Raw genomic sequence first — 25303 nt, forward strand, 5'->3', positions numbered from 1 at the left:
TGGGAGAAAGATTCTGACAGTCTACCCTATTCATGCCTCTCAATTTTATATATTTCTATCAGGTTACCGCTCAATCTCCAGGGAGAAGCAAGCCCAGCATATCTGATCTACCTTCATAGCAAAGGAACATAAATGAAATCTTAAGCGTATTTTCCTAAAAAAAAATTCCTTACAATTGTATATTTAGATAAAATGGCCCACTGCTGCTTTTATTTCTTTGTTCACATCCCAACGCATTGTACAATAGAAATTTACAGAATTTTGAATGGCCAAAAACCCAAACATTTGTCAAAGCTTTTAAAAGTAAATGCAAATACCTGAAGAAATCAATGTCATAACCAGCAACTTGTTAATCTAGACTTAAAAGCAATCACCAATTAACCTTTCGGTGTTTAAACCCATTTACACTCAGAAGCATTTTTAAATGAACAGGCTAGGAATTGAAAAACGCAAACACGAGGAAATCAGCAGATGCTGGAATTTCAAGCAACACACACAAAAGTTGCTGGTGAACGCAGCAGGCCAGGCAGCATCTACTGGAAGAGGTACAGTCAACGTTTCGAGCCGAGATCTTTCGTCAGGGCTAGAAATTGGGGGCATTTACACTGACATGTGTAACTACATGAAAGATTCATTTATCTACAGATAAGAATGAGAAATTGAAATTACTTTGTACTTTTTGTCATAATTTTGATCCTTTCGGGCTATAACTATGTGATAAAATACGAAAAGCCATTCATAACACCAGTTGTGCTGGCAATGGAACCTGAAAGTAGATGTGCTAATTTTTTCACTGCATTATCAGTGCAGCTGATTGCCATTTCTAGCTTGTTCTTGTCAGGCTAAGTAACTGCATTAGTGATCAACTCCATAAAACAAAAAACAAATTATTTTATTCTGACACCACTCTGGTCTAGTAACATCAAAAGTAATATTCCTCATTAAATTTAGTTTCATGTGCTGATATGGGGAAGAAAAAGAGAGCAGATGTTTTCCTGTGAAAATGGAGACATACCAACCTTCCTCCTCATCCTCTCCACCTTGCTGATTCTTTTTGTATTTCTTCTTACTTGGTTTTAAGGCATTTTGCATTTTTGGAATATCACGACCATAATACAACAAGAAATGATTATACACATCTCGCAGCTCATCAGTTGACTGCACATCCTTTAATCTATAAAAATTCAAAAAGGCTATCAGAACAAATAAACAGTAATACAAAATTTACAGAAACAAATGCAGGAAATGCAAATTTGTTTTAAAATGTTTTGAAAGAGAAATAGCATGCAGTTCCATAAAGATAATGGACAGGTACAGAAAAAAAAATGACTACCAGACCTTAATCTCAAGGGAGTTAGCATACAAATGTATTGAAGTTATATGTCACTTGAATGAATGCCTTGGTTACACCAAGCATGGACTACTGCCCCATGTTCTGGGTGCTGTATTTCAAAGACACTTGGTAGAAATTTCGTGTAGATGTACCAGAGTAACAGAAACTCTTCAGGGGTAAATTAAAAGGAACAACTGTAGAAATCATGACTTCATTTGATGGATGGATTTTTGTATAGCAAAGATAAATTATTTCCTCTAGCTGAGAATCCAGATAAGAGCATAATTTTAAAATTAGGCTCAGGCCATTCAGGGAACATTTCTTTAAACAAGGAGTTACAAAAAAAATCTGGAAAACATTTCCAACATAGTGGATTCTAGATTAGTTGAAGCCATTAATACTTCTACACAAGGATACCAACAGATAAAGAGCAAAGGGTGGTAAATGTGTTTGATTTTCTGACTTGTTTTCTTTTCTGTATCTCAACAAATAAAATAAATGCTCAGAATACATATACTATGTAGTAGAGAGGTCGACCTTCACTAATCTGGCACCATTAGGACCGGAGGAGTGCCGGATTATCGAAGGAACCGGATTACATTAGTTGGATTGGTGAAGGTCGACTGTATAACATGTCAGTAATTTACAGCATGTCAGATTGTGGATCACAGACTGTAATTTCTCATTCTCAAATACTGTTGCAAATTTCATTTTTGTTATTTGGTTCCATCAGTTTCAAAGCATTTGCTTTGCAACTGCAATGACCACATCATGCAACACTAGGAGAGCTAGTAAAGCTATATTGTAAACTGCTAATGACTTTCCAGGAACGTCTAGCACACTACTTGATAAAATCAGAAGGTTACCTTTCGATATCTGCAGTGTCCAGTGCCCTAACACCATCGGCCAGGGGTTTGTCTGGATCTGCAGAGATTTGTTCATACTGGTATGCTTGCATCTTCTGGAATAGTCGGGTAAGGTTTTCTTTTCGAGTCTTCAGCTGTGTCCACTGTAATGGACCATTGCAAAAGGTGACTCAAGCAGAACTGCAGAATATTCATTAGTAAACAAAAAGAGATTCCAACAGACCCAATAAGTGGGAGGAAAAATATGATGACTAGCTTTTATTTCATTCATACTTCTAAATAAATTTACAATGCACTCTATGCTTTGTGCCTTAAACATATCTTGGTAACAACTCAATACGAAATAGGAACTTGAACTTGAAATCACAAGGGAACAAAAGTCTTTTGCTGTGTAAGCAGAATTAAAACATTTATTACATTCATCTCCCTTAACATCCTATTCATAAAAATGTCATGGCAGAGAAAACCTTATTACTCAGTTTTGAGTAGGCCGGTGAGAAACAGAAACAGTCTGCAAGTCATAGGACACAAGAACATAGAAATTTACAGCACATTACAGGCCCTTCGGCCCACAATGTTGTGCTGACCATTTGACCTATTCCAGAAACTGCCTAGAATTCCCCTAATGCATAGCCCTCCATTTTTCTAAGCTTCATGTATCTATCCAAGAGGCTCTTAAAAGACCCTATTGTAGCCACTTCTGCAGCTGGCAGTGCATTCCACGCACCCACCAATCTCTGTGTGAAAAACTTCCCCCTGACATCCCCTCTGTACCCATTTCCAAGTACCTTAAAACGATGCCCCCTCGTAAAAGCCATTTCAGCCCTGGGGGAAAAAGCCTCTGGCTAGCCACACGATCATTACCCCTTATCATCTTATACACGTCTATCAGGTCACTTCTCATCCTCCATCACTCCAAGGAGAAAAGGCCAAATACACTCAACCTATTCTCATAAGGTATGCCCTCCAATCCAGGCAACATCCTTGTAAATCTCCTCTGCACTCTCTCCTGTAGTGAGGTGACCAGCACTGAACACAGTACTCTAAGTGGGGTCTACCAAGGTCCTATATAGTTGCAACATTACCTCAAGGCTCTTGAATTCAATCCCATGGTTGATGAAAGCCAACACACCATATGCCTTCTTAACAACACTGTCAACCTGCGCAGCAGCTTTGAAAATCCTGTCAACATGGACCCCAAGATCTCTCAGATTCTCCTCACTGCCAAGAGTCTTACCATTTATATTACATTCTGTCTTCAAATTGTACCCAAAATGAACCACTTCACTTACCTGGGTTAAAGCCCATCTACCACTTCTCAGCCCAGTACTGCATCCTATTGGTGTCTCGCTGTAACCTCTGACAACCCTCCAGACCATTCACAACACCCCAAACCTTCGTGTCATCAGCAAACTTACTAACCCACCCTTCCACTTCTTCATCCAGATCACTTATAAAAATCACAAAGAGGAGGGATCCCAGAACAGATCCCTGCGGAACACCACTGGTCACCGACCTCCATGCAGACCATTTGCCTTCGACTGGCAAGCCAATTCCGCATCCACAAAGCAAGGTCTCCTTGAAGCCCATGCCTCTTTACTTCCTGAAGGAGCCTTGCATGGGGAACCTTATCAAAAGTCTTTCCAAATATAAAATAACGATTATCAAAGGTTGGTGTGGGTCTTACATAGACACCAAAGACTATTATGAGATCAAGAGTAGATCCAGATAAAGAAATGTCAGCAAAATTAAACAAATATTTTGTGTCTATCTTCATGGAAGAGGAATCAGAGCATTTCTTCAAAATAATAGATACTATAAACTTAGAGTACATAAGAAACATTAATAAAAACTAATATGGGAGAAATTAACAGAACTGAAAGGCGATAAGAACTGAGACAGTGATGCACTGGTTACAATTTTCCAAAATTCTATTGATTTGAGGACAGAATACCATCTACCACATCTAACATGGCATCAACATTAAGGAAAATGCTAGAATTAATTATTAATGAAGTGGCAAAGGACAAGAAAAATAATAAAAGGATCAGGCAAAATGAACTTATAAAAGGAAAATTACAATTGACAAGACTATTGTTTTTTTTAATGGTTATATCAAACAATAGGGATGTTTGTGAACCAGCAATGTGGTGTCTCTGTAGTTTCATAAGTCTTCTGAAAGGCATATTCACATTTTTAAACAAAATTTGAATGGACAGAATTGAGTTTAATATACCATCTGGATTAGTGACTTATTGAAGGACAGAAAACAGAGGGGAATAAACTAGTCAATTTTTGGAGGCTGTGATTAGTGAATCACAGCAAAGATCAATACTGGGGACACAGTTCTTCATAACATAGGTGAATGAGGGAATTAGGTGTAACATATCCAAGACACCAAGCTTGCTGGCAATGAGGACTGTGAGGAGGATACAGAGAGCTTTCAGGAGATAAATAGTTGAAAAGAATGGGAAGGCTGATACAAAATATTGTGAAAAATGCAAAGTTAATAATTTTCATTACAAAGAAAGCTAGAGTACTTTGAAATGGTGAGAACCTCAAAGGTGCTTATGCATGAAGCAATAAACAGTAGTAGGCATGTGCATGTAAAAAATTCCTAAGTGGCTTAACAGCATTGGTTAAAAGTTGAGGTGGTATGGTCACAATTCCAGAATTAGAGGACCAACAACTCAGGACAGATAAAAGCAGAAATTTCTTCATCCAGAGGGTAGCAAAACCTCATTTCGATTTGAAAAAAAAAAGACATTTGCCTGACCTTGGCAAACCGGTATGCCTATTAAGAGATGTATCCAGGAAACAATGGGCTGGAGCTCTTGGGGGCATGCCAGCTGTTCAGATTCTCAGAGCAAGTTCCACCAAATTCAGAATTTCTGTGTGCATATGAATGCTCAAACTTGCTGGTCAGTTTTTCTGACCATAATCAATTTTGGACTATTAGTCAATAGCTTGAGTGGTCAATGAAAGCTTTGAGACAATAAGCAACATTTTATGTATTAACTTTAATGTTTTAAATTAAAAATATTAGGTTTAAGTCATTTAATCACTTTAACATTTATACTTTGAGAAGTCTGACAACCAGTAAAATCTGGGGTATTATCTAGTTACCAAAGTCCTTCAGTAGGTTCACTGGCTGGGCTTGTTCAACTTCCACCCCATCACATTGCATGCACCGACATTACATTGTGCAAGGCCATACTATGTGGATTGTGACAGCTGCCTTACAACATCATTAATTCAGAAAAGGAAACTTTGCAACTCCATAGAACTGTAGTCCCTCTGGATGTCTCCAGCTGTTCCTTTGGACCAAAGTTGGTTAGATTTAAAATGTATGTTAGTTGTTATCACAACTGACTTTCCTTTAATGAAAAGCTATGCTCCAAATATTTTATTACTTAACAAATTTTACTTCAAACATTATCCACCAACCCATACCTTCTCATCCCACTGCCAGACCTTCCACAGATCATTGATGTTCAGTTCTGGCTCTACATACTCCTTTCTGTAGAAGGCAATGAAAGGCACCTAGTAAACAAAGTAGATTTTAGTATAATGTTTTTGGAAAGTAGGAAATTATAATCAGCTACAGCATCATAGACTGAATCAAAGGTGGTAATGAATCAGCATATAGGAGGGAAATAGAAAATCTGGCTGAGGAGTGCCATAAGAACAACTTTTTACACAATGTCACCAAGACCAAGGAACTAATTATTGACTTCAGGAGAAGGAAACCAGAGGTCTATGAGCCAATCCTCATTGGAGGATCAGAGGTGGAGAGGGTCAGCAAACTTAAATTCCTTGGTGTTATTATTTTGAGGGATCTGTTCTGGTCCTAGCAATTTAAGTCCAATTATGAAGAAAGCACAGCAACGTCTCTACTTCCTTAGGAGTTTGCAAAGATTCCAGAGGGCATCTAAAACTTTGAAAAACTTCTGCAGATGTGTGGCGGAGGATACATTGACAAGTTACATCATGGCCTGGTATGGAAACAGCAATCCCCTTGAATGGAAAATCCCACAAGTAGTAGTGGATACAGCCCAGTCCATCATGGATAATGCCCTCCCATCATTGAGCACATACACACAAAACACTGTTGCAGGAAAGCAGCATCCATTATCAAAGACCCCCCACCACCTAGGCTATGCTCTCTTCTCACTGCTGCCATCAGGAAGGTGATACAGGAGCCTCAGGTCCCTCACCACCAGATTCAATAACAGTCATAACCTCTCAAACATCAGTCTTTTGAACCAAAGGGGATAACTTCACTCAATTTCTCTTGCCGGATCACTGAAATGTTCCCATAACCTATAGACTCACTTTCACAGGCGACACTTCACCTGTGAGTCGGCTGGGGTGATATACTGCGTCCGGTGCTCCCGATGTGGCCTTCTATATATTGGTGAGACCCGACGCAGACTGGGAGATCATTTTGCTGAACGCCTACGCTCTGTTCGCCAGAGAAAGCAGGATCTCCCAGTGGCCACACATTTTAATTCCACATCCCATTCTGATATGTCTATCCACGGCCTCCTCTACTGTAAAGATGAAGCCACACTCAGGTTGGAGGAACATCACCTTATATTCCGTCTGGGTAGCCTCCAACCTGATGGCATGAACACTGATTTCTGTAACATCCGCTAACGCCCCACCTCCCCCTCGTACCCCTTGTTATTTATTTATATACACACACATTCTTTCTCTCTCTCCTTTTTCTCCCTCTGTCCCTCTGACTATACCCCTTGCCCATCCTCTGGGTTTCCCCTCCCCCCCCCACCCTTTTCCTTCTCCCTGGGCCCCCTGTTCCATGATCGTCTCATATCCCTTTTGCCAATCACCTGTCCAGCTCTTGGCTCCATCCCTCCCTCTCCTGTCTTCTCCTGTCATTTTGGATCTCCCCTCCCCCTCTCAAATTTCTTACTAACTCTTCCTTCTGTTAGTCCTGATGAAGGGTCTTGGCCCGAAACGTCGACTGTACCTCTTCCTAGAGATGCTGCCTGGCCTGCTGCGTTCACCAGCAACTTTGATGTGTGTGACTCACTTTCAAAGACTCTTCGGTGCATGCTCTCGATAGTTAATTTATTATTAATATTTCTATCTTTTTGTACTTGTACAGCTTGTTGTCTTCTGCAAACTAGTTGAGCACCCAAGTTGGTGCAGCCTTTCCTTGTTACTATTATGGTTATTATTCTAAGGATTTATTGAGCATGCCCGCACAAAAAATGACTCCCTGGGTTATATATGGTGACATATATGCACTTTAATAAATTTACTTTGAACTTTGATAACATGAGTACCACCACAAATAAACAATATATGCAGCATCTTTCCACAACCATGATTTCATTTAATATATACATTTTTATGCAAGTTCAACTAATATCAATGTTTTACTTGTATGAACAGTAAAAGTAAATAAATTGTTTGTAAACAACATATACAATTGTACAATAGCTTTACAATATGAATGCACATCAATGTTTACAAGCATCAATAATGAACAGTTAGCACTGAGCCACAGGGGAAATATCAGGACATGGGATGAAAAGCTAGAATTCAATTCAAGTGGAACTGAGATGAGAGCCATACCAAGATTTCTTGAGGAAAATAAAATGGTTTCAGATTCAAACTGTACTGCATTTCAAAACACTCAGTGAAATGTAAGTGTTGCCACACATTCCAGTGTCAACATAGTATGTCCACAATGTTCAATTGGGCTAAGAGCATCAAGGTGGATGGAACCCAATTTCAGCTTCAAAAATGTCTTGAGGAAAGACCTCAGTGATGGCATTCCAATGCTTACACCTTGCTACTGGTGCAATTAATTCTGTCAGAAAACCACAACGGAAGATGGGATCTGTCACAAGGATCATAGCGCACTTTGCCAGGATACCAGAGTTCTCTTCCCAAAACCTGCTCTGTGCCTAATAGTGGACAAGCCTCCAGAATGAGAACTAAAGTATGTCAAAATTTGCATTTTTTACTCCAAATTCCTTTTAATGACTCTGCACTTAACTAGTTCTCTCTGTCTGTAAAGTATTACAAAGAAAAGTTCATAGAATGCAATTCACTGATATGGCAAATAGTAGAAAACAGAAATACCTCAAAATGCTGATTCCTCATAAAATTGAGTGCTTCTTTTATCTTCTGGATAGTTGCAGGACCTTTTCGGCTAAAATTGCTGATACCCTGCCCACGTTCCAGGTACTCCGAACTCTCCTATAATGGAAAAACAAATATTCTGGCAAAAGGAACTTAATCCAAAAAACAAACCATTGATAAGATCATAACCACATCAGATGCAGAATTAGACCATATGGCTCATTAAGTCTGCTCCAGCATTCCATTATGACTCATTTATTATCCCTCTCAACCCTACTTGCCTTCCTTCTCCCTGTAACTTTTGATGCCCTTACTAATCAAGAAACTATCAACTTACACTTTAAATATACCCAATGACTTGGCCTTCACAGTCATCTCTGGCAATGAATTCCACAGATTCACCATCATCTCTGTTCTACAGCAATATCCTTCAGTAATTTGTTTAAAAAGTTGATATAAGAACTGGATAAAACAGACGGACAAAAGCAGTACAATTTAGCTCTCAAATATCTAGGTGTATTTGAGTTTTTCTGGCAGCTCGATCAATGTAAATGAGTGTTTTGTTTTCTAATGCTAGAAACTAGTTTCCCCAAGCTAATTTTTAGAATTTCAACAGTTGTACTTACTCATAACAAAAATTGCAGACTTACAAATCTATGCCAGCAAAACTATCAAGTCACACAAGACTGCCAATTTGGCCCTGTTGGTAAGGCCATCCAGTCACTCACTAACTATGCTCCTTCTCCAAATCCCACAGATTCCATTCCAAGCTCTTTAAAGCAGAGTTTTCTTTAGTTTCTAAATTTGGCTTAAGTTGTTGATTTCCCCGCTATATTACTGGTATTTAGAGCTTTCCTGTAAACAAATATTTTGGTAACAGATGCTGTCAGAAACAAGCTGTGGTAGCAGTAATCTTCCACCATTCTTTCACCAGTGCATTCCAAATTATAATTTAATTTGTTTGCTAAAGTGTTCTTGCATCTGTTTCTTTCATCGATTATCACAAATATGCACCCCATGATTACTGACCCTACGACCAGTGGGTAAACTTCTCAACCTTAATCACATTATTGATTCTCCTCATCCATGGTATCATATAGCCTCTTCAAGATCTTTGTGGTTTCTAAAACTGGATATAATAGTCAAATTGAGGCTTCAGTATTGATTTACACAAGTTTAGCATTACCCTTTTTGTGTATGTAGTCTATTTGCAACTCTGGTAAATCCTTCATACTTTTAGCCTGAACAATGTAGTAGACAACCTCAACAAATTTTGTACTCAAACAACAGGAATTCTGCAGATGCTGGAAATTCAAGCAACACACATCAAAGTTGCTGGTGAACGCAGCAGGCCAAGCAGTATCTGTAGGAAGAGGTGCAGTCGACGTTTCAGGCCAAGACCCTTCGTCAGGACTAACTGAAGAAAGAGCTAGTAAGAGAATGCAGTCGTCAATGTAGCGAAGGAAAAGTGAGGGACAGATACCAGAATAGGTTTGGAACATAGATTGTTTCACAAAGCCAACAAAAAGGCAGGCATAGCTCGGACCCATGCGGGTGCCCATAGCTACACCTTTAGTTTGGAGGAAGTGGGAGCAGCCAAAGGAGAAATTATTAAGAGTAAGGACTAATTCCGCTAGACGGAGCAGAGTGGTGGTAGAGGGGAACTGATTAGGTCTGGAATCCAAAAAGAAGTGGAGAGCTTTGAGACCTTCCTGATGGGGGATGTAAGTATATAGGGACTGGACATCCACGGTGAAAATAAAGCGGTGGGGGCCAGGGAACTTAAAATCATCGAAAAGTTTAAGAGCGTGAGAAGTGTCACGAACATAGGTAGGAAGGGATTGAACAAGGGGGGATAAAACCGTGTCGAGGTATGCAGAAACGAGTTCGGTGGGGCAGGAGCAAGCTGAGACAATAGGTCTGCCAGGACAGGCAGGTTTGTGGATCTTGGGTAGGAGGTAGAAATGGGAAGTGCGAGGTGTGGGAACTATAAGGTTGGTAGCAGTGGATGGGAGATCCCGAGTGGATAAAGTCGGTGATGGTGTGGGAGACAATGGCCTGGTGCTCCTTGGTGGGGTCACGATCGAGGGGTAAATAAGAGGAGGTATCCGCGAGTTATCGCTGTGCCTCGGCAAAGTAGAGGTCAGTGCGCCAGACTACATCAGCACCCCCACTTATCGGCGGGTTTAAGAGCAAGGTTAGGATTAGTGCGGAGGGAGTGGAGAGCAGAGCGTTTTGAAGGAGTGAGGTTGGAATGGGAACAAGGTGCGGTGAAGTCGAGACAGTTGATGTCCCGTCGGCAGTTAGCGATAAAGAGATCCAGAGCAGGCAGAAGACCAGAGCCGGGTGTCCATGAGAGGAGGAGGGTTGAAGACGGGAGAAGAGGTCATCGGTGGGGGTGGAAGAGTCCTTGCTGAAGAAGTAGGCTCGGAGACGGAAATGGCGGAAGAACAGTTCCGCGTCATGGCAAACGCTTCCTGCACGCATGCTGAGCTCGTTGACTTTATTAACTTTGCCTCCAACTTTCACCCTGCCCTCAAGTTTACCTGGTCCATTTCCGACACCTCTCTCCCCTTTCTAGATCTCTCTGTCCATCTCTGGAGCCAGCTTATCTACTGAGGTCTACTATAAGCCTACTGACTCTCACAGCTATCTGGACTATTCCTCTCCTCACCCTATCTCTTGCAAAAATGCCATACCCTTCTTGCAATTCCTCCGTCTTTGCCGCATCTGCTCTCAGGATGAGGCTTTTCATTCCAGGACGAGGGAGATGTCCTCTTTTTTTTAAAGAAAGGGGCTTCCCTTCCTCCACCAGCAATTCTGCTCTCAAACGAATCTCCCCCATTTCACGCACATCTGCTCTCAATCCACCCTCCTGCCACCCCACTAGGAATAGGGTTCCCCTGGTCCTCACCTACCACCCCACCAGCCTCCGGGTCCAACATATTATTCTCCATAACTTCCACCACCTCCAACGGGATCCCACCACTAAGCACATCTGCCCCCCCCCCCCCACACTCTGCAAGGATCACTCCCTACGTGACTCCCTTGTCCATTCGTCCCCCCCATCCCTCCCCACTGATCTCCCTCCTGGCACTTATCCTTGTAAGCGGAACAAGTGCTACACATGCCCTTACACTTCCTCCCTCACCACCATTCAGGGCCCCAGACAGTCCTTCCAGGTGAGGCGACACTTCACCTGTGAGTCGGCTGGGGTGATATACTGCGTCCGGTGCTCCCGATGTGGCCTTCTATATATTGGTGAGACCCGACGTAGACTGGGAGATCGTTTTGCTGAACACCTACGCTCTGTCCGCCAGAGAAAGCAGGATCTCCCAGTGGCCAGACATTTTAATTCCACATCCCATTCCCATTCTGACATGTCTATCCACGGCCTCCTCTACTGTAAAGATGAAGCCACACTCAGGTTGGAGGAACAACACCTTATATTCCGTCTGGGTAGCCTCCAACCCGATGGCATGAACATTGACTTCTCTAACTTCCGCTAATGCCCCACCTCCCCCTCGTACCCCATCCGTTATTTATATACACACATTCTTTCTCTCACTCTCCCTTTTCTCCCTCTGTCCCTGTGACTTATCCCCTTGCCCATCCTCTGGGTTCCCCCCCCTTCTCCCAGGGCCTCCTGTCCCATGATCCTCTCAGATCCCTTTTGCCAATCAACTGTCCAGTTCTTGGCTCCATCCCTCTCCCTCCTGTCTTCTCCTATCATTTTAGATCTCCCTCCCCTCCCATTTTTAAATCTCTTACTAGCTCTTTCTTCATTTAGTCCTGACGAAGGGTCTCAGCCTGAAACGTCAACTGTACCTCTTCCTAGAGATGCTGCCTGGCCTGCTGCGTTCACCAGCAACTTTGATGTGTGTTACTTGTATTCACTGGAGATAGTGACTAATCAAATTTTTTTCTAAAATTGAATGTAGGCACTCTAAATCTGATGTGTTACCCTTTGCAGCTGCCACTCTTTAAAAAAAAAAATCTTATTGGAAGCAATGTAAAATAATCCCAGAGGAGCACAAGTCCTGGCTCTTCAGTGACTTAAGATACTTCGACAGTTTTGAGACAACGGACTTGGAAAACACCTCTCCTGTAACTTCTGTCTTACTTCACCTGGGAAAAGAGCACCTTTATACTTAATGTACTTTATCAGCTGAATCCTAATGTTGACAGCATTCTCAAAAACTGAACATAAATTGCAAAGAAACCAGCTGCGCAGAAACTACCACTTAGACCCGTATTTTTAGAAACCACACGGAAACATTTTTCAACAGAAAATAGATATGGACTCCAACCTGCAATGAAACAGTAGGTGTTGAGAAGGCATTTCTGTAAATCCACTCAGACTCCTCCTCAAGCTCATCATCTTCACATGGCTTGACTGGAATTGCACGAAGCTGTTGAAAGAGAATTTAATTTTAACCATTGTTGGTATTTAGTTTTATTAACCCAAGTTAAATATTTAGTGGAGTGGATTAAATGCAACAGAATTACTAAAATATGAATCCTGAAAAGCTATTCTCAGGATGTAGAGTTAGAAACATTGCATTTACTTATTGTCTCCTAATGCTCCTTGAGCTGGTGACAAACCTTCTCTTTAAAACTACTGCAATGATGTTAAGGAAAAAAATTAAATACTGATTTTTCAAGGATTAAATAATGATATCTATTACCATGTAATGCTCCCTGAGGCACAATTCCAACCATAATACGCAGAATTTGATAAAGGTAATGTAATAGCCAAGAGGATGGGATTAGTTAATAGAATTCTTAAAATCAACTCCATTTGACCCATCTACTGATGCAGTCTTAATTGATTGTTATGCCTATTATTCTATTTCAGATTTATTGAGTATGCCCACAAGAAAATGAAACTCAGGTTGTACATAATGACATATGTATTTTGATAATAAATTTACTCTGAACTTTGATCTACTGAAGGGCTTTATCATCTTCAGCCGCTACTTCAAATGACAGAGAATTTCAGAACCAGTTGATTAAAAATGTGGTGGCATTCCTTGGTAAATTGTCAATGGACTATCTGGTTGCCCACTGTTATATAATGTAACAATGTAATATTTTGTTTTATAAAACAATTAGTAAATTTGCAACTGCGTAAGAAATTAAGAGTGGACCTGTGGCTGTGGTGATATGAACATTGGTATCAGAATTTTATTGGGAGTTAAGGAACAGTTATCAAATCCTCAGTTAAACTTGCTGACATACACTTAAGAGGATTTAATGAGTTATTAAGAGAAAATAGACAGGGAAGGAAAAATGCAAATTCTTGAAAGGTCCACATAAACCATAGTTAACCAGGATTAAAATTACACTGCAAGTAATTTAGGATCAGCACAAAATAATTGTAACTTTCAACTTTATACAAGGCTGCCATGAAATAATCCAACAATCCATGCCAAGTAACAAACACCCATCTACACTAATCATCTCTTAAACCCTTTCTCCATACATTCTATTAAACTATCCAAGCTCCCACCTGCCCCCAACCTTGTAATCCTAAGTGGAAACTTCTTGTCATGGAGGGTAATGTGTATACGGAATGAGCAGCGAAGATGCTGTGGTTGACTTAGACCAGTTGTGCCACAGGGCCTGTTTTCATACTGTATTACTCTGTGGCACTAAGCACATGAACTTGATTACGACTAGAAGTTGTAGTTTTCAAAGTATTGCCTCTGCTAATCACTATAGGCCAAACCAAAGTTAAAGCACATGACCCATTTCCTTGAAGACAGTGAACCAACCTGGAATCTTTCTGGCATGTCTGTAACTCTGATCTCGTTGTCCTGGTCTGTGAGATGGCTGCTCTCCAGTTCACTGGGCTCATAGATCTCAAAGATGCTACGTCGGCTGACACGTTTTTTGGTGGTTTTCTTTGGGCGAACTCTTGTTTCACCTTCTCCCAATTCCTCATCTTCAAACTCATATTCCTCCTCTAGCTCCTCGTCATATTCATTATATTTTTCAAATTCATCGTAATCAAAATCTACTCCGAAGATTTCCTGAGCTTCTTGAAGAGCACTGTAATTAAGATTAAAAATTACCAATCACACAACATTTAGTAGTTTTTAATACTCTGTTGAATAGCATACACACGGATGGTCACAAATCAGAAAATATGTCTGAAAGATAATGATCTTTGAAGGTTATCCATACATTGCCACCACCATGAAACCCATTTACATAATTTCACAATGTAATAGAAGACAATCTTGATTGTGGCATCATCTCACTTAGATATGCAGAAAATGTAAAATACGCATTTACCATTTTCTCTTAAGCAAAGATTTCAGCACTACATAGAGCAGCATCGTGGAAAAGGTTTAATTGTAGCAAATTTTCTTTGTCACATATGCTGATCTTTAAACTTGTATAACAAAAGAATTATTAACATTTCTTCAGAAGTGCTTTCCTAGTGGGTCTTGATTATACCAGCATAATTCTGGGTAGCAAAGAGATAATTTTCTGTAATAGAATGCTACTTACGCATCTGTGTACCCCGAAAATTTTCTCTTCCACTTTGGTTTCTTGATTGGTTGCCCATCATCATCAACAATGAAGTCATCGATATCTACATGTATTTGATTATATTTAATAAAATTGATATTTGCATAATCAATTTAAAAGTAAACCAAAATGCTGTTCTGTAATTTTTGTGAATCAGTCATGAAGCCATTCAGCATTGAAACAGGCCTTCAAAGTTAGAGTCCACACTAACCATCAAACATCCATTTAACAAATTTAGACCATATGACCATTAGATCTAGGAGCAAAATTAGACCATAATATAACCATATAACAATTACAGCACAGAAACAGGCCATCTCGGCCCTTCTAGTCCATGCCGAACGCTTACGCGAACCTAGTCCCCCCAACCTGCACTCAGCCCATAACCCTCCATTCCCTTCCTGTCCATATAGCAATCCAATTAAACTTTAAATGACAATATCGAACCTGCCTCAACCACTTCTGCTGGAAGCTCGTTCCACACAGCTACCACTCTGAGTAAGGAAGTTCCCCCTCATGTTACCCCTAAACTTTTGCCCTTTAACTCTCAATTCAACCATTCGGCTCATTGAGACAAATGTAAAACCTGCTGCAGCAGAATACAAAATCTGACCGATAGGAACTGGTTGCAGTGACTTAAGGAAATAAAACACAAGTCACAATCAGCTCCCCTTCAGTAAATGGCTCAACCACCAACTAACTTGCACTCCTCTCTCCCCCCCCCCCACCGCCCCACAGTACCTGCAACGAATGCTGTAAACTAGAATGCATCAGTAACCAACAGTATACTAGATCCCTTCTACAACTGGAGAGGTCCAGCATATATTATGTTCCCAAATTCCTCATGTCTTATTGGAAAGATCCATTTTAAATGGATTCATTTGGTATTGGAGGGGGTGACAATTTATATTTTATGTTCAATTAACTGGAATAGTTTTGAACCCAGACATAAAAATACTTACAACTAAACCATACTTCATACTTAAATTCTACAAACTTGTGTTTCCTAACTGGAACATTCATGTTAAATGTACTCCAAATTCCATTTTAACATAAATTCTATCTTTGTAATAAATGAGGTACGATTCTAAAAGTGATGTTATTTGCTGAACAGGAATAACTTACTGTCACATAGAACAAAGCAACTGCACAGGTTAACAGAACAGCATGCTGGTTAGCACTGATTACAAACAAAAGTATCACCTCACGGATTCCACAATGATCTTGCTCCCTTAAATCAAGAGGCCTCTATTCTTGGTGTCCACCAATTATGATTGTGGTGATAACTCAAACATACCTGATTCTTCCTCTTCTTCCTCCTCCTCTTCCTCAGGGGCTACTACTGGTGGTTCTGCCTGCTCTCCTTCTTCCCCTTCAAACTCTGGGAAAAGTTCATCAGCAATAGCCTCCTTTTCATGTCCTTTCTTGGTAGTTTCTTCTTCCTCTTCATCTTCATCATCAGATACTTTTTTCACACGTCGGAATTTTTGCTATAAAGAGTTATTCATCAAATTTTAAACATGAAAAACTATAAACTAATTAATTATTAACAATACTTTAAATTAGAGGGCTGCATTGAAGATGTAATCAGACATTAGCAGCTGGATGAATGCATTGATATCCCCACTAAATACAAGCTATAAGAAATTTTTTAAAAATCACATTTTTTATATTGCATGGCTAATTTGATGCCCAGCAAATGCTACCTAACATATGAAGAATACTTAAAGATCATCAACTGTCAAGGAAGTAACTTTTAGCTGTATTTTCTATTGTAAAATCATACTAAATGTATTCAGTAAATTAAATTCTCCAAGTAGAAAATTAACAGCAGCCTGAATGGATTCTGTACATATTTCACATTGTTGGACAAAGACCATTAGATGGAGGAGTTCAAAAACATGAGGCTGTTGATAATTGTGATTAGAATCATAATTATTAGCTCTCAGTTTAAAATGAGGGAAAATGCATCTAAAACTTGCCTTAGATTCCTCTAAACTTTCATTACTATAAGCTTAAAATTTTCTTTCTGTGAGTACGGGTTTAATTTGGTGTTTTTTTTAAAAAACCTTGGTCAGGTTGTAATTGAATCTTTAATTTAACTCATTTATCACAAAGAAATTACGGAAAAGTTCAAATGAGGATCACAAGAAATGAGTCCCACAGTGAAAACTCGAGAGGCTTAGAATGGTGAGCCCATTCACCTTGCTATTCCTCAGTTTCAGGAAAACAAAACATTTTCCAAAAAAAGGTCACTATGGGCTTAAATTGAATTTCTTTCAAAAATTCTTTCTCTTTAATAAAATTGAAGAAAATCAAAAATCAAAAGCTGGTTCACTGTTATGAGTTTCTTTTTGCTTGTAAAACATTAAGATATTAAAACAATTTCCAACTTTGTGGAATGACTGCTCTAATTTGTCCAAAAGAAATCCTGACTATTTCAGACCTGAGTTGATGGATTCATAGAATGAAATGACACTCAAGTTGGCCAAATGCATCATTGTGAATATCCTATGTAATGCCCTGGTTAAGATTTTTACTACTAATGCTGTAGGATATTTCAATTAGTAGCCTTCTGTAAAAACAATGTGCCCAGCCGGTAGAATGTTTTGGGTTCAGCTAAAGATCAGGGGCTATGACGTTCAACTTTAGAATGTCATGTCAGCCAATCAGGATTGTGAAATTGGGAGAAGTTTCAACAGAGCTGGGCAGAGATGAGATCAGGGGAGATGGCAGCAGGATTTGATTCGACGGGATTACGCAAATTGCAAGGAGTGCTTGCAAGATGAAGGAATCCAAGTTGGGAATTTCTACCGGTGATTGGTGATGAGAATTTAGTGCTTTGAATGATAGTCATATCCAGCTTTTGTACAATACAAGCTCCAATGTATGTGCACAGACTAGTTTAATTGTAATAGGCCTTTTTACTTTTTTTTTTCTTTTCTCTTTTCTCTCTATTAATAACTGCTTGATAAAGCTGAAATTAGTAAATACATTTTCTTTATAATTGTATGCAGTGTACGAGCTGTTATTTCTTGCCAACTGATAATTGTGTGTGGACAGTATTTACACAGCGTCCGCTCAAATCGGGGTCATGTTAATCAAAACATCATAACTTTTCTGTTTGGTTGATCCCAAGTCATACCGACCCTAGACGTATGTTGTTTATGAAAGATGCCCTTCTCATCACTAAGTCCCGTGGCTGTTAGCACAGCCAACTAATGAGCCAAGTACGCATACAAGCTCGGTGAGCGGGTTACACCTAGATCTTCTACAGAACTATACCATTATTCTTTCTCGTTTGTTCCTTCTCTAAAGCCCCATTATCTTAATTCCTGTCAAATCATCATTGAAATCTGTTGAGCATGTTTCCATAATCCCATCAGATAGTGCTTTTCAAATCTCAAAAATGTGCTCTCGGAGCCCTGCTTTCATATCTGATTTTCAGCCAATCATACCTTTGTCCTTTGGGTAATAACCATTCTCCATCAGGAAAAGGTTCTCCATGTTTATCTCATAAAAACCATCAACTATTTTGAATATTTCTATAAAATCTCCTCTAAACCTTCCCTGCTGTAAAGAACCTCAGATGCTTTGGTTTCTTGATAATAGGAATGGAGTTCTGCATCTGTAACTCTTCTGTATCTTAAGAAATTAACATCTTTCCTACAACATGATTTAGATAAGTTTTATATGCATGATTTTCGTAGGATATTTACCTACTAAAGCCATAAAGCCAATGGTCCATAGACATTTTTATTTTCTCAACTTAGCTTATCACCATGAAGGATTTGTGGACTATTTCTACAAGTCATTCCAATATACAGCTTAAAAGATTGACCAATAAATATATATTGCCTTCTCTGACTTTATCAAATGATACTTAAGTTTCATTCACCATGCATTTGCTAATTTTTACTAGCCTATCTATACTTTCCTGAAATTACCATTCTGGTCACTGCATTCACAGCTTCTTGACTCCTTCAGACTTTAAACTGCTCTGAAAATCCAAAATTCATATCACTGATGGGCATTAGATGCAATAATCTTAATACTGTCTCCTGGAGAACACTACTGTGTACTTTTCCAGGCTGAAAAACAACTAACTGTTTACCACTATGCCTACTTTTTGTCGTGCAGCCAATTTTAACACCGTGGGCTCTAATTCTGACTAAAAATCTGTATTGTAAAGTCACATCAAATGTCTTTTAAAAGTTTACATCATCTTCAGTGATCCTCTCCTTAAAGATGTGATTAATATGAATTTGGCCAAAGCAATCTCCAAGACTAGTTATTAACCATACAAACATTAAAGGAAATGAAGAGGTATTTTTCAGAATCAGCGTTCTAGTTTCTAAACGGGTATTTTGTTTCTTGTCTGATAGGTTGGGAGATACATTGGTGTAGAAACTATGTATAAGGTTTGATAGATTTTTGCTGTTAATCATTTATACATATGCACAATCCTTATTATAAATATTTTCAAAAGTTTTTTAAAACCATAAACACCCAAAGTACTGATCAAATTTCCAAAGGCTAGCAATCATATAGAACTAAAGACCCTAAATAGATGTCACTTTCCGTCTTGTGTGACAGCTCTCTAGAGCATACTCAAAGCTAAACAATTAAACTGATGTTGCCGATAACACAGTGCTCAAAGCCAAACTTGCCCATGGATTAAAGAGTCCAAAGCTGAACAAGAGAACAGCTGGATGGAAGATGGACAAAAGACAGCTGCAGAGCAGTGCCACAGTCTGGCCTTGAGAGTTTTATGCCATGACAAGTTATAATTGAAAGATTACTAAATTCATATTTAAACTTTATCCACCACCACCCTTCCCCCACTCTTTCACTTTACACTCATCAGACAGCATCCAAATCTCACATTTTAATTACAGTATGTCATTGTTATGGCTTTCAAAATTTTATTCCATTTAATCTTATCTGTGTCTTCCAAATTCTAGCTTCCAGATCAATTCCAAATGTAACTGCTCACAACTGGTGTCCATTCTATCAGCTGCCAAGGACCTCAGCTCCAGAATCACATAATTAATTTTTTTTCTACTATGACCACATTCCTCTATCACAAAACTTACATTATGAAGCTTTTAATTATCCTCCCTACTATCTCCATTTATAGTCCAATCTCAGATTTTGTTCGTAACATTCCTGTGAAGTTGGAATGTTTTATCTTTGTTAAAATGGTTAGAGAACAGAAATCTAGCATTTATCCATACCAGCTTGATCAAAACCAAGCAATCATTGCTCTATTGAATTACCCTTTCATAGTCTCAAATGAAAGTTTCTGAAATTTACTTTCAGCAAGTTGTGGGAAAAAAACTACTTCAGTTAACAGTGTACCCATAAATTTACTCACAGAAAGCAATTGTCCCAAATGAATCTATTTTTTGCTTTTCTGCCAATTCTTAACTTATCACCTCAAACTATTCCAAGTATGAATGGGACCGACTTGTAACACTAGTATTCCTGTGAAAAGCTCTTGAAAATAAAACGCAACATACAAAAATCTGCAACTATGCTAGGCAGTACTAATGGCACTTTGGCAGAGTTCTGAAGACAAAATTAATTTAATATTTATTTTTTTAAACAACATTGTATATTGGAAATAATAGCGAGTTATTTTCCACCTGAGGAAAGCTCTACTACCTCTCAATTCTGAATGATCACCAAGTAATTGGTTATAGCAAAATAATTAGTTACCCTTTTAACTTTGACACCCAAGTTTTCCTCAATTAGGTCAAAATCGTCATCTTCCAGCCTGTCATCGTAAGCTGCACATAATAAATAACAATTAATACACAACACTACATATCTAAAATAACACCGTCTCCAAAGATATTGGTTTTAAAAAGTTATTTCAACACAAGAATTACTGAAGCCTGGATGGCATTATCACCCTCCACCCACCCAAGATTGCATTATATACTGTTGTGAGCCCTCCAGGAGTGCTGACTGCTTCCTATCATTAAAAATTCATATATTCCATATGTTCCCGACATTTCTCCCAGAAACAGGTCACATTAAAAAAAAATTTCTTTGAAAATTTTCATAACTTTGTCCCTAGCTCTAGCAATAATTGAAAGAATGTTTAAATGCCTTAGTTTGATTTTCTATTGTAAAAGTATCTGATATTAGTACTAACATTTGCGTTTCCTTTTCTTAATGATAGTGTCTGAACCTCCCGATCTTTCACTCCCTGCATCATCGTCTTCCTCCTCCTCTTCCTCCTCATCATCCTCCTCCACATCATCATTAATGAAGTCCTTCAAATTCCCCTGCTCATCTTGATCATCAGCATTTTCGTCTTCTTCCTCCTCTTCTTCTGCAGAGGCAAAGACAAGAGTTAAGCATCTTGAAAATGAGGTTTCACAATCAGGTTTATCATCACTTACATATGCCATGAAATTTGCTGTTTTGTAGCAGCAGTTTATTGCAAGACATAAAATTACTCTGTTACGAAAATAAACAGTGTAGAAGACAAACGATGAGGGCGATGTAACAAACCCAAAAACATAAATTAAATTGTTGATGATCATAGGTAGAACAGGCAGTATGATTGAAGAAAAACAGGAAATACGGTAGGTCACTGACCCACCTTATTGTCAGCTGTTTCTCCCTCCACATGCTGCCTGACCTGCTGAGCATTTTCTGTTTCTAGCACTTGTGAATTTGCAGCACTTAAAACTTCACAAATAAACCCAATGTAATTATTAGACATAACCTGATATTTCAATTCCATCAGGCCAAAATCAACCATCATTTTGGGCAAGTGATCAACAAACTCCAAAACTGATAAAGAACACCTGTCTATCAAGCTCAATACATATTGGACTAAATATGAAACACTGTGGCGTGGAGACAACCTGGGAATTATTTGAATTTAATGTCACAAAAAATACCAAAAGGTATCAGGAATAGGATATTAGCCTGAAATCTGCTTTGCCATTTTGTTGGACAAAATTGCCCTGTACCTCAACCTATTTATTCAGAAACATTGACTGCCCACTTCCCAGCATGGAGGCTGCTCAACCCACCGAGTCTCTTACGTCTCCTATCTTATGTAATTACATATCCTATGACAATATACCGAGTCTCTTGTGTCTCCTATCTTATGTAATTACATATCCTATGACAATATACCGAGTCTCTTGCGTCTCTTATCTTATGTAATTACATATCCTATGACAATATACCGAGTCTCTTGTGTCTCCTATCTTATGTAATTACATATCCTACGACAACTAGCATTTCAGAGTTTGATTCAATTAACCTAGCACCCAGAGCTCTGAGGAATAATTCCCAGATTTCTTCAAGAACAAGTACCTCCCTGCTAAATTTCCTACTAGGGATTTACTGTACAGAATCTAATGATCTATTGAAACGCCTCTGTTAAATTTACTCATAATCTAATGAATCAAACACACTTCACAGTTGCATCAAGGATTTATCCATGATACTTGGTATTGCAACTTGGACATGCAAAAAGACAAGTCATTTAAAATAGATGTCTCAGAATGCCAAATCACAGGAATGATCTTGGGACTCTACTATTCCAATTATACTGCCTTTTGGTTTTACTAAATTAAATCCTTTAAGTCACTTGCACTGCCACTTACCAGGGCCAAAATTTCCTTGAAGGACTTAGTTCTCGAAAGTGAATTCAGAAGAGGCTTAATTACAGCTTGTTCAAGTTCAGCATTATTTCTTTTGGAGTTTCAAATCCTTTTCCAATGTTGATACTGTGACTAGCACTTGGTCCATGATGACAGACAAGAGAAGTTAGTTTAGCTCAGCTGCCGGTTTTATTGCAATAAGCACAAAAACAGACCGGGCACTATGACCCAGAGAGAGAGCCCACTTAGTCACATACAGACAACAGGGAAGGTGATTAATACACACCCGTTACAGTAGGGTGATCTACAAACACACAAGCAAATAACTGCATAATCCACAATAAAATCTAACAATAAATGAACTTGAACATTCACCATAATCCTACAAACGCATTTTAAAGTAAGAACAATAATTAGCCCTGGCCACTAGGAATGCCAGGGTGTGCGCTGACCGCGCCCCTGGAGCGCCACACTGCCCCAATCCCAGGGTCCGCAACGAAGTTCAAAAGTCTTAGTGGTAGTCAATGCCACCGCCTGGGACACTGTAGGGCGTCTGCAGCGAACACCCCCCTCTCCCCGGGAGGTACTGTTTGGTGAGGCTACAGGCAGGGCACCTGAAGGTGTCATTTCCTTTTTTCAGCCTCACGGGGTCAGTGGTGGCCAAGGGCCAGCCGGTCCAGTGCAGCACAACTGCCATGCCCTGCACAGGCAACCGCACCCAGTATGCCACATCAGAGATGCAGTCGAGCACCTTCTTGAACCCATTCCAGCAGCTTCCAAGCTCGGGGTAGTCCCTTCTTCTGGGTGGGGCAGTAGACCCATACTGAGACGCTCGAACAGCTCTGTGTCTGCCTATACCCAGGCAAAGAGAAGCACTTGTACAGCTTGCCCAACATCTTTGTGACCACAAAATGTCCGGCCCCTACCAGCCTATGCACTGACTGCAGCACAGTGGCACCGAGCCCCCAGGGGACCACCAGCCGCAGATATCCATCATTAGAAAACCGCCACCGCCAGAACAGCAACCTGGTGTGCACCTCCAGCACGTCCCACTGAGAGTATGGGGCTTCGGTCTCTGGATCCAGGTGGAGACCTCTGCTCACTCCGGCCACCACCCCATGCTCAGCCATTCCCTCACCCAGGCCAGCACAGGATGGCCCACCTGCTCGCCGCGAGGCTGCTGGTCAATGGCGGGGAGGCCTGCCTCGCCGCCGGCTGCCACCTGAAACACCACAACCACTGCTTGCCCTGGTTCCACTGTGTCGCGTTGGATCACTGTGGGATGTGCTGCACTGCGGTGGGCCACCGTGAAACCGGCGGTGGTCGTGGCTGAGCCCGCTTGATCCGCTTCCCAAAGCTGCCACAGCTTCAGCGCTGAGGTAGAGTCTGCCCTTGGGACAGCAGGTCCAGGCCAATGATGCAGGAGTGCCGGATGTCAACTGTGTTTATCCCTACTGCAGTGTGCAGCCACCTCTTCCTTCTCATCGCCACACAGTCGCTGGTGACCTATTCCAGCTGGACCGCCACTGCTGTCCACCCAGGCAGGGATGGCTGGTCTGTGTTGGGGAGGACACCCGGACAGGTGATGGTGATGGTTGACCCTGTGTGCACCAACGCACAGCATCTGATGCCCTCCACCACGTGGCTGTTTAAGTCTTGCTCTTCAACCAAACGGATCACCAGGAGAGGTGACAATGAAAGGATTCTCCTGGAGATTTCAGGCACTGCCGCCCACTCCGCATTTCCCGATGGCTGCTCTGGGCTATGGTGTGGTGCCGGTGTGGGCATTCCCGGGTCTACCTCACCACACCGGTAGCAGAGATCACTCCATAGCACACAGCAGGACTGGCATGACGCTGGTCAGATCCCTCTCATGGGCTGCTCCTCATCAATTTCGTCCTCCGTCTCACTGAGTCTGAGCTCGTGGCACGTGGGGCGGCACTGGAACACCTCTGGGGGCTAAAATTGCTTTTGCTCTCTCTGCCTCTGCAAGCACTTGTTTCAGAGATGATGGTGATATCAGGTGAGCACATGCCAAAGGCGCTACGGCATCAGCGCCTTTACAAAGGCATGGAGGGCAAGTTCTTCCTGGACCGTGAGAGGGAACTGGGGGTAGCCATGCAGAGCACAGTGGTGGAGATTTGCTGCAAATGCCTCCAGGCTTTCTCCCACATGGCGCCGTCTGCTGCCCAGTTCTTCCCTCATTGCTTCCTCCAATGGCCTCTGCCCTCCAGCGACACTACCAGGGCCCTGAAGTCACGCTGCTCAGCTGGCATTAGATCAAGGAAAGCCTACAGGACACACCCCCCTTCCAGTGCCAAGGCAAGGTGCACCACCCGTTGTGTCATGTGGCAAGTTTGACTTGCCCCAGGTAAGGCTCGAGGCAGCCGGTACTGTTGTACCTGGGGAGCTTCAGGGTGGACCTTGTGGTGTTAATTGCTGGGGCCCACTGGTCTTCCTCTTTCTCCGGTGGTATCGATGGTACCTGCCACAAGGGAGGTGGGTGATGCAGTCCGCCATGCCCCCCAGGTTGGAGAGCCTGGTTATGCTCGCCCCATTGGGGTTCCCTGGAAAGGCACAGCGCTCGGTTCCCAGGGTTTCCCTCCACGTTGGCGTCCCATCTTCAGGAGCCCTGCCCAGGGATGCAGAGGAAGCAGATTTTGCTTGGTTCCTCAACTTATTCCCAGGGTCTTAAATCGCTTCACCCAACATCGCAGCCATCAATCTCTAATCACACTCCCGACACCAATGTGGCAAGCATTTACTTCATGACGACAGAAGCTTGTTTAGCTCAGCTTCATGTTTTATTGAGC

General features: G+C 40.8%; 1 protein-coding gene across 1 annotated transcript in view; it reads right to left on the reverse strand.

The window, feature by feature from the left end:
- supt6h (SPT6 homolog, histone chaperone and transcription elongation factor) overlaps positions 1 to 25303 on the reverse strand; it is a 73937-nt gene that overhangs the window by 44275 nt on the left and 4359 nt on the right. Inside the window, exons 3-12 of the mRNA XM_063031795.1 lie at positions 21020 to 21199; positions 20578 to 20648; positions 16154 to 16346; positions 14836 to 14920; positions 14094 to 14370; positions 12627 to 12728; positions 8317 to 8433; positions 5653 to 5742; positions 2200 to 2342; positions 1020 to 1174 (exon numbers count right to left, since the gene is read on the reverse strand). Coding sequence (XP_062887865.1) covers positions 1020 to 1174; positions 2200 to 2342; positions 5653 to 5742; positions 8317 to 8433; positions 12627 to 12728; positions 14094 to 14370; positions 14836 to 14920; positions 16154 to 16346; positions 20578 to 20648; positions 21020 to 21199 — 1413 coding nt within the window. The remainder of the gene's footprint in view (positions 1 to 1019; positions 1175 to 2199; positions 2343 to 5652; positions 5743 to 8316; positions 8434 to 12626; positions 12729 to 14093; positions 14371 to 14835; positions 14921 to 16153; positions 16347 to 20577; positions 20649 to 21019; positions 21200 to 25303) is intronic.

This window comes from Mobula hypostoma, chromosome 23 (assembly GCF_963921235.1).
Source record: "Mobula hypostoma chromosome 23, sMobHyp1.1, whole genome shotgun sequence".
Taxonomy (NCBI): Eukaryota; Metazoa; Chordata; class Chondrichthyes; order Myliobatiformes; family Myliobatidae; genus Mobula; species Mobula hypostoma.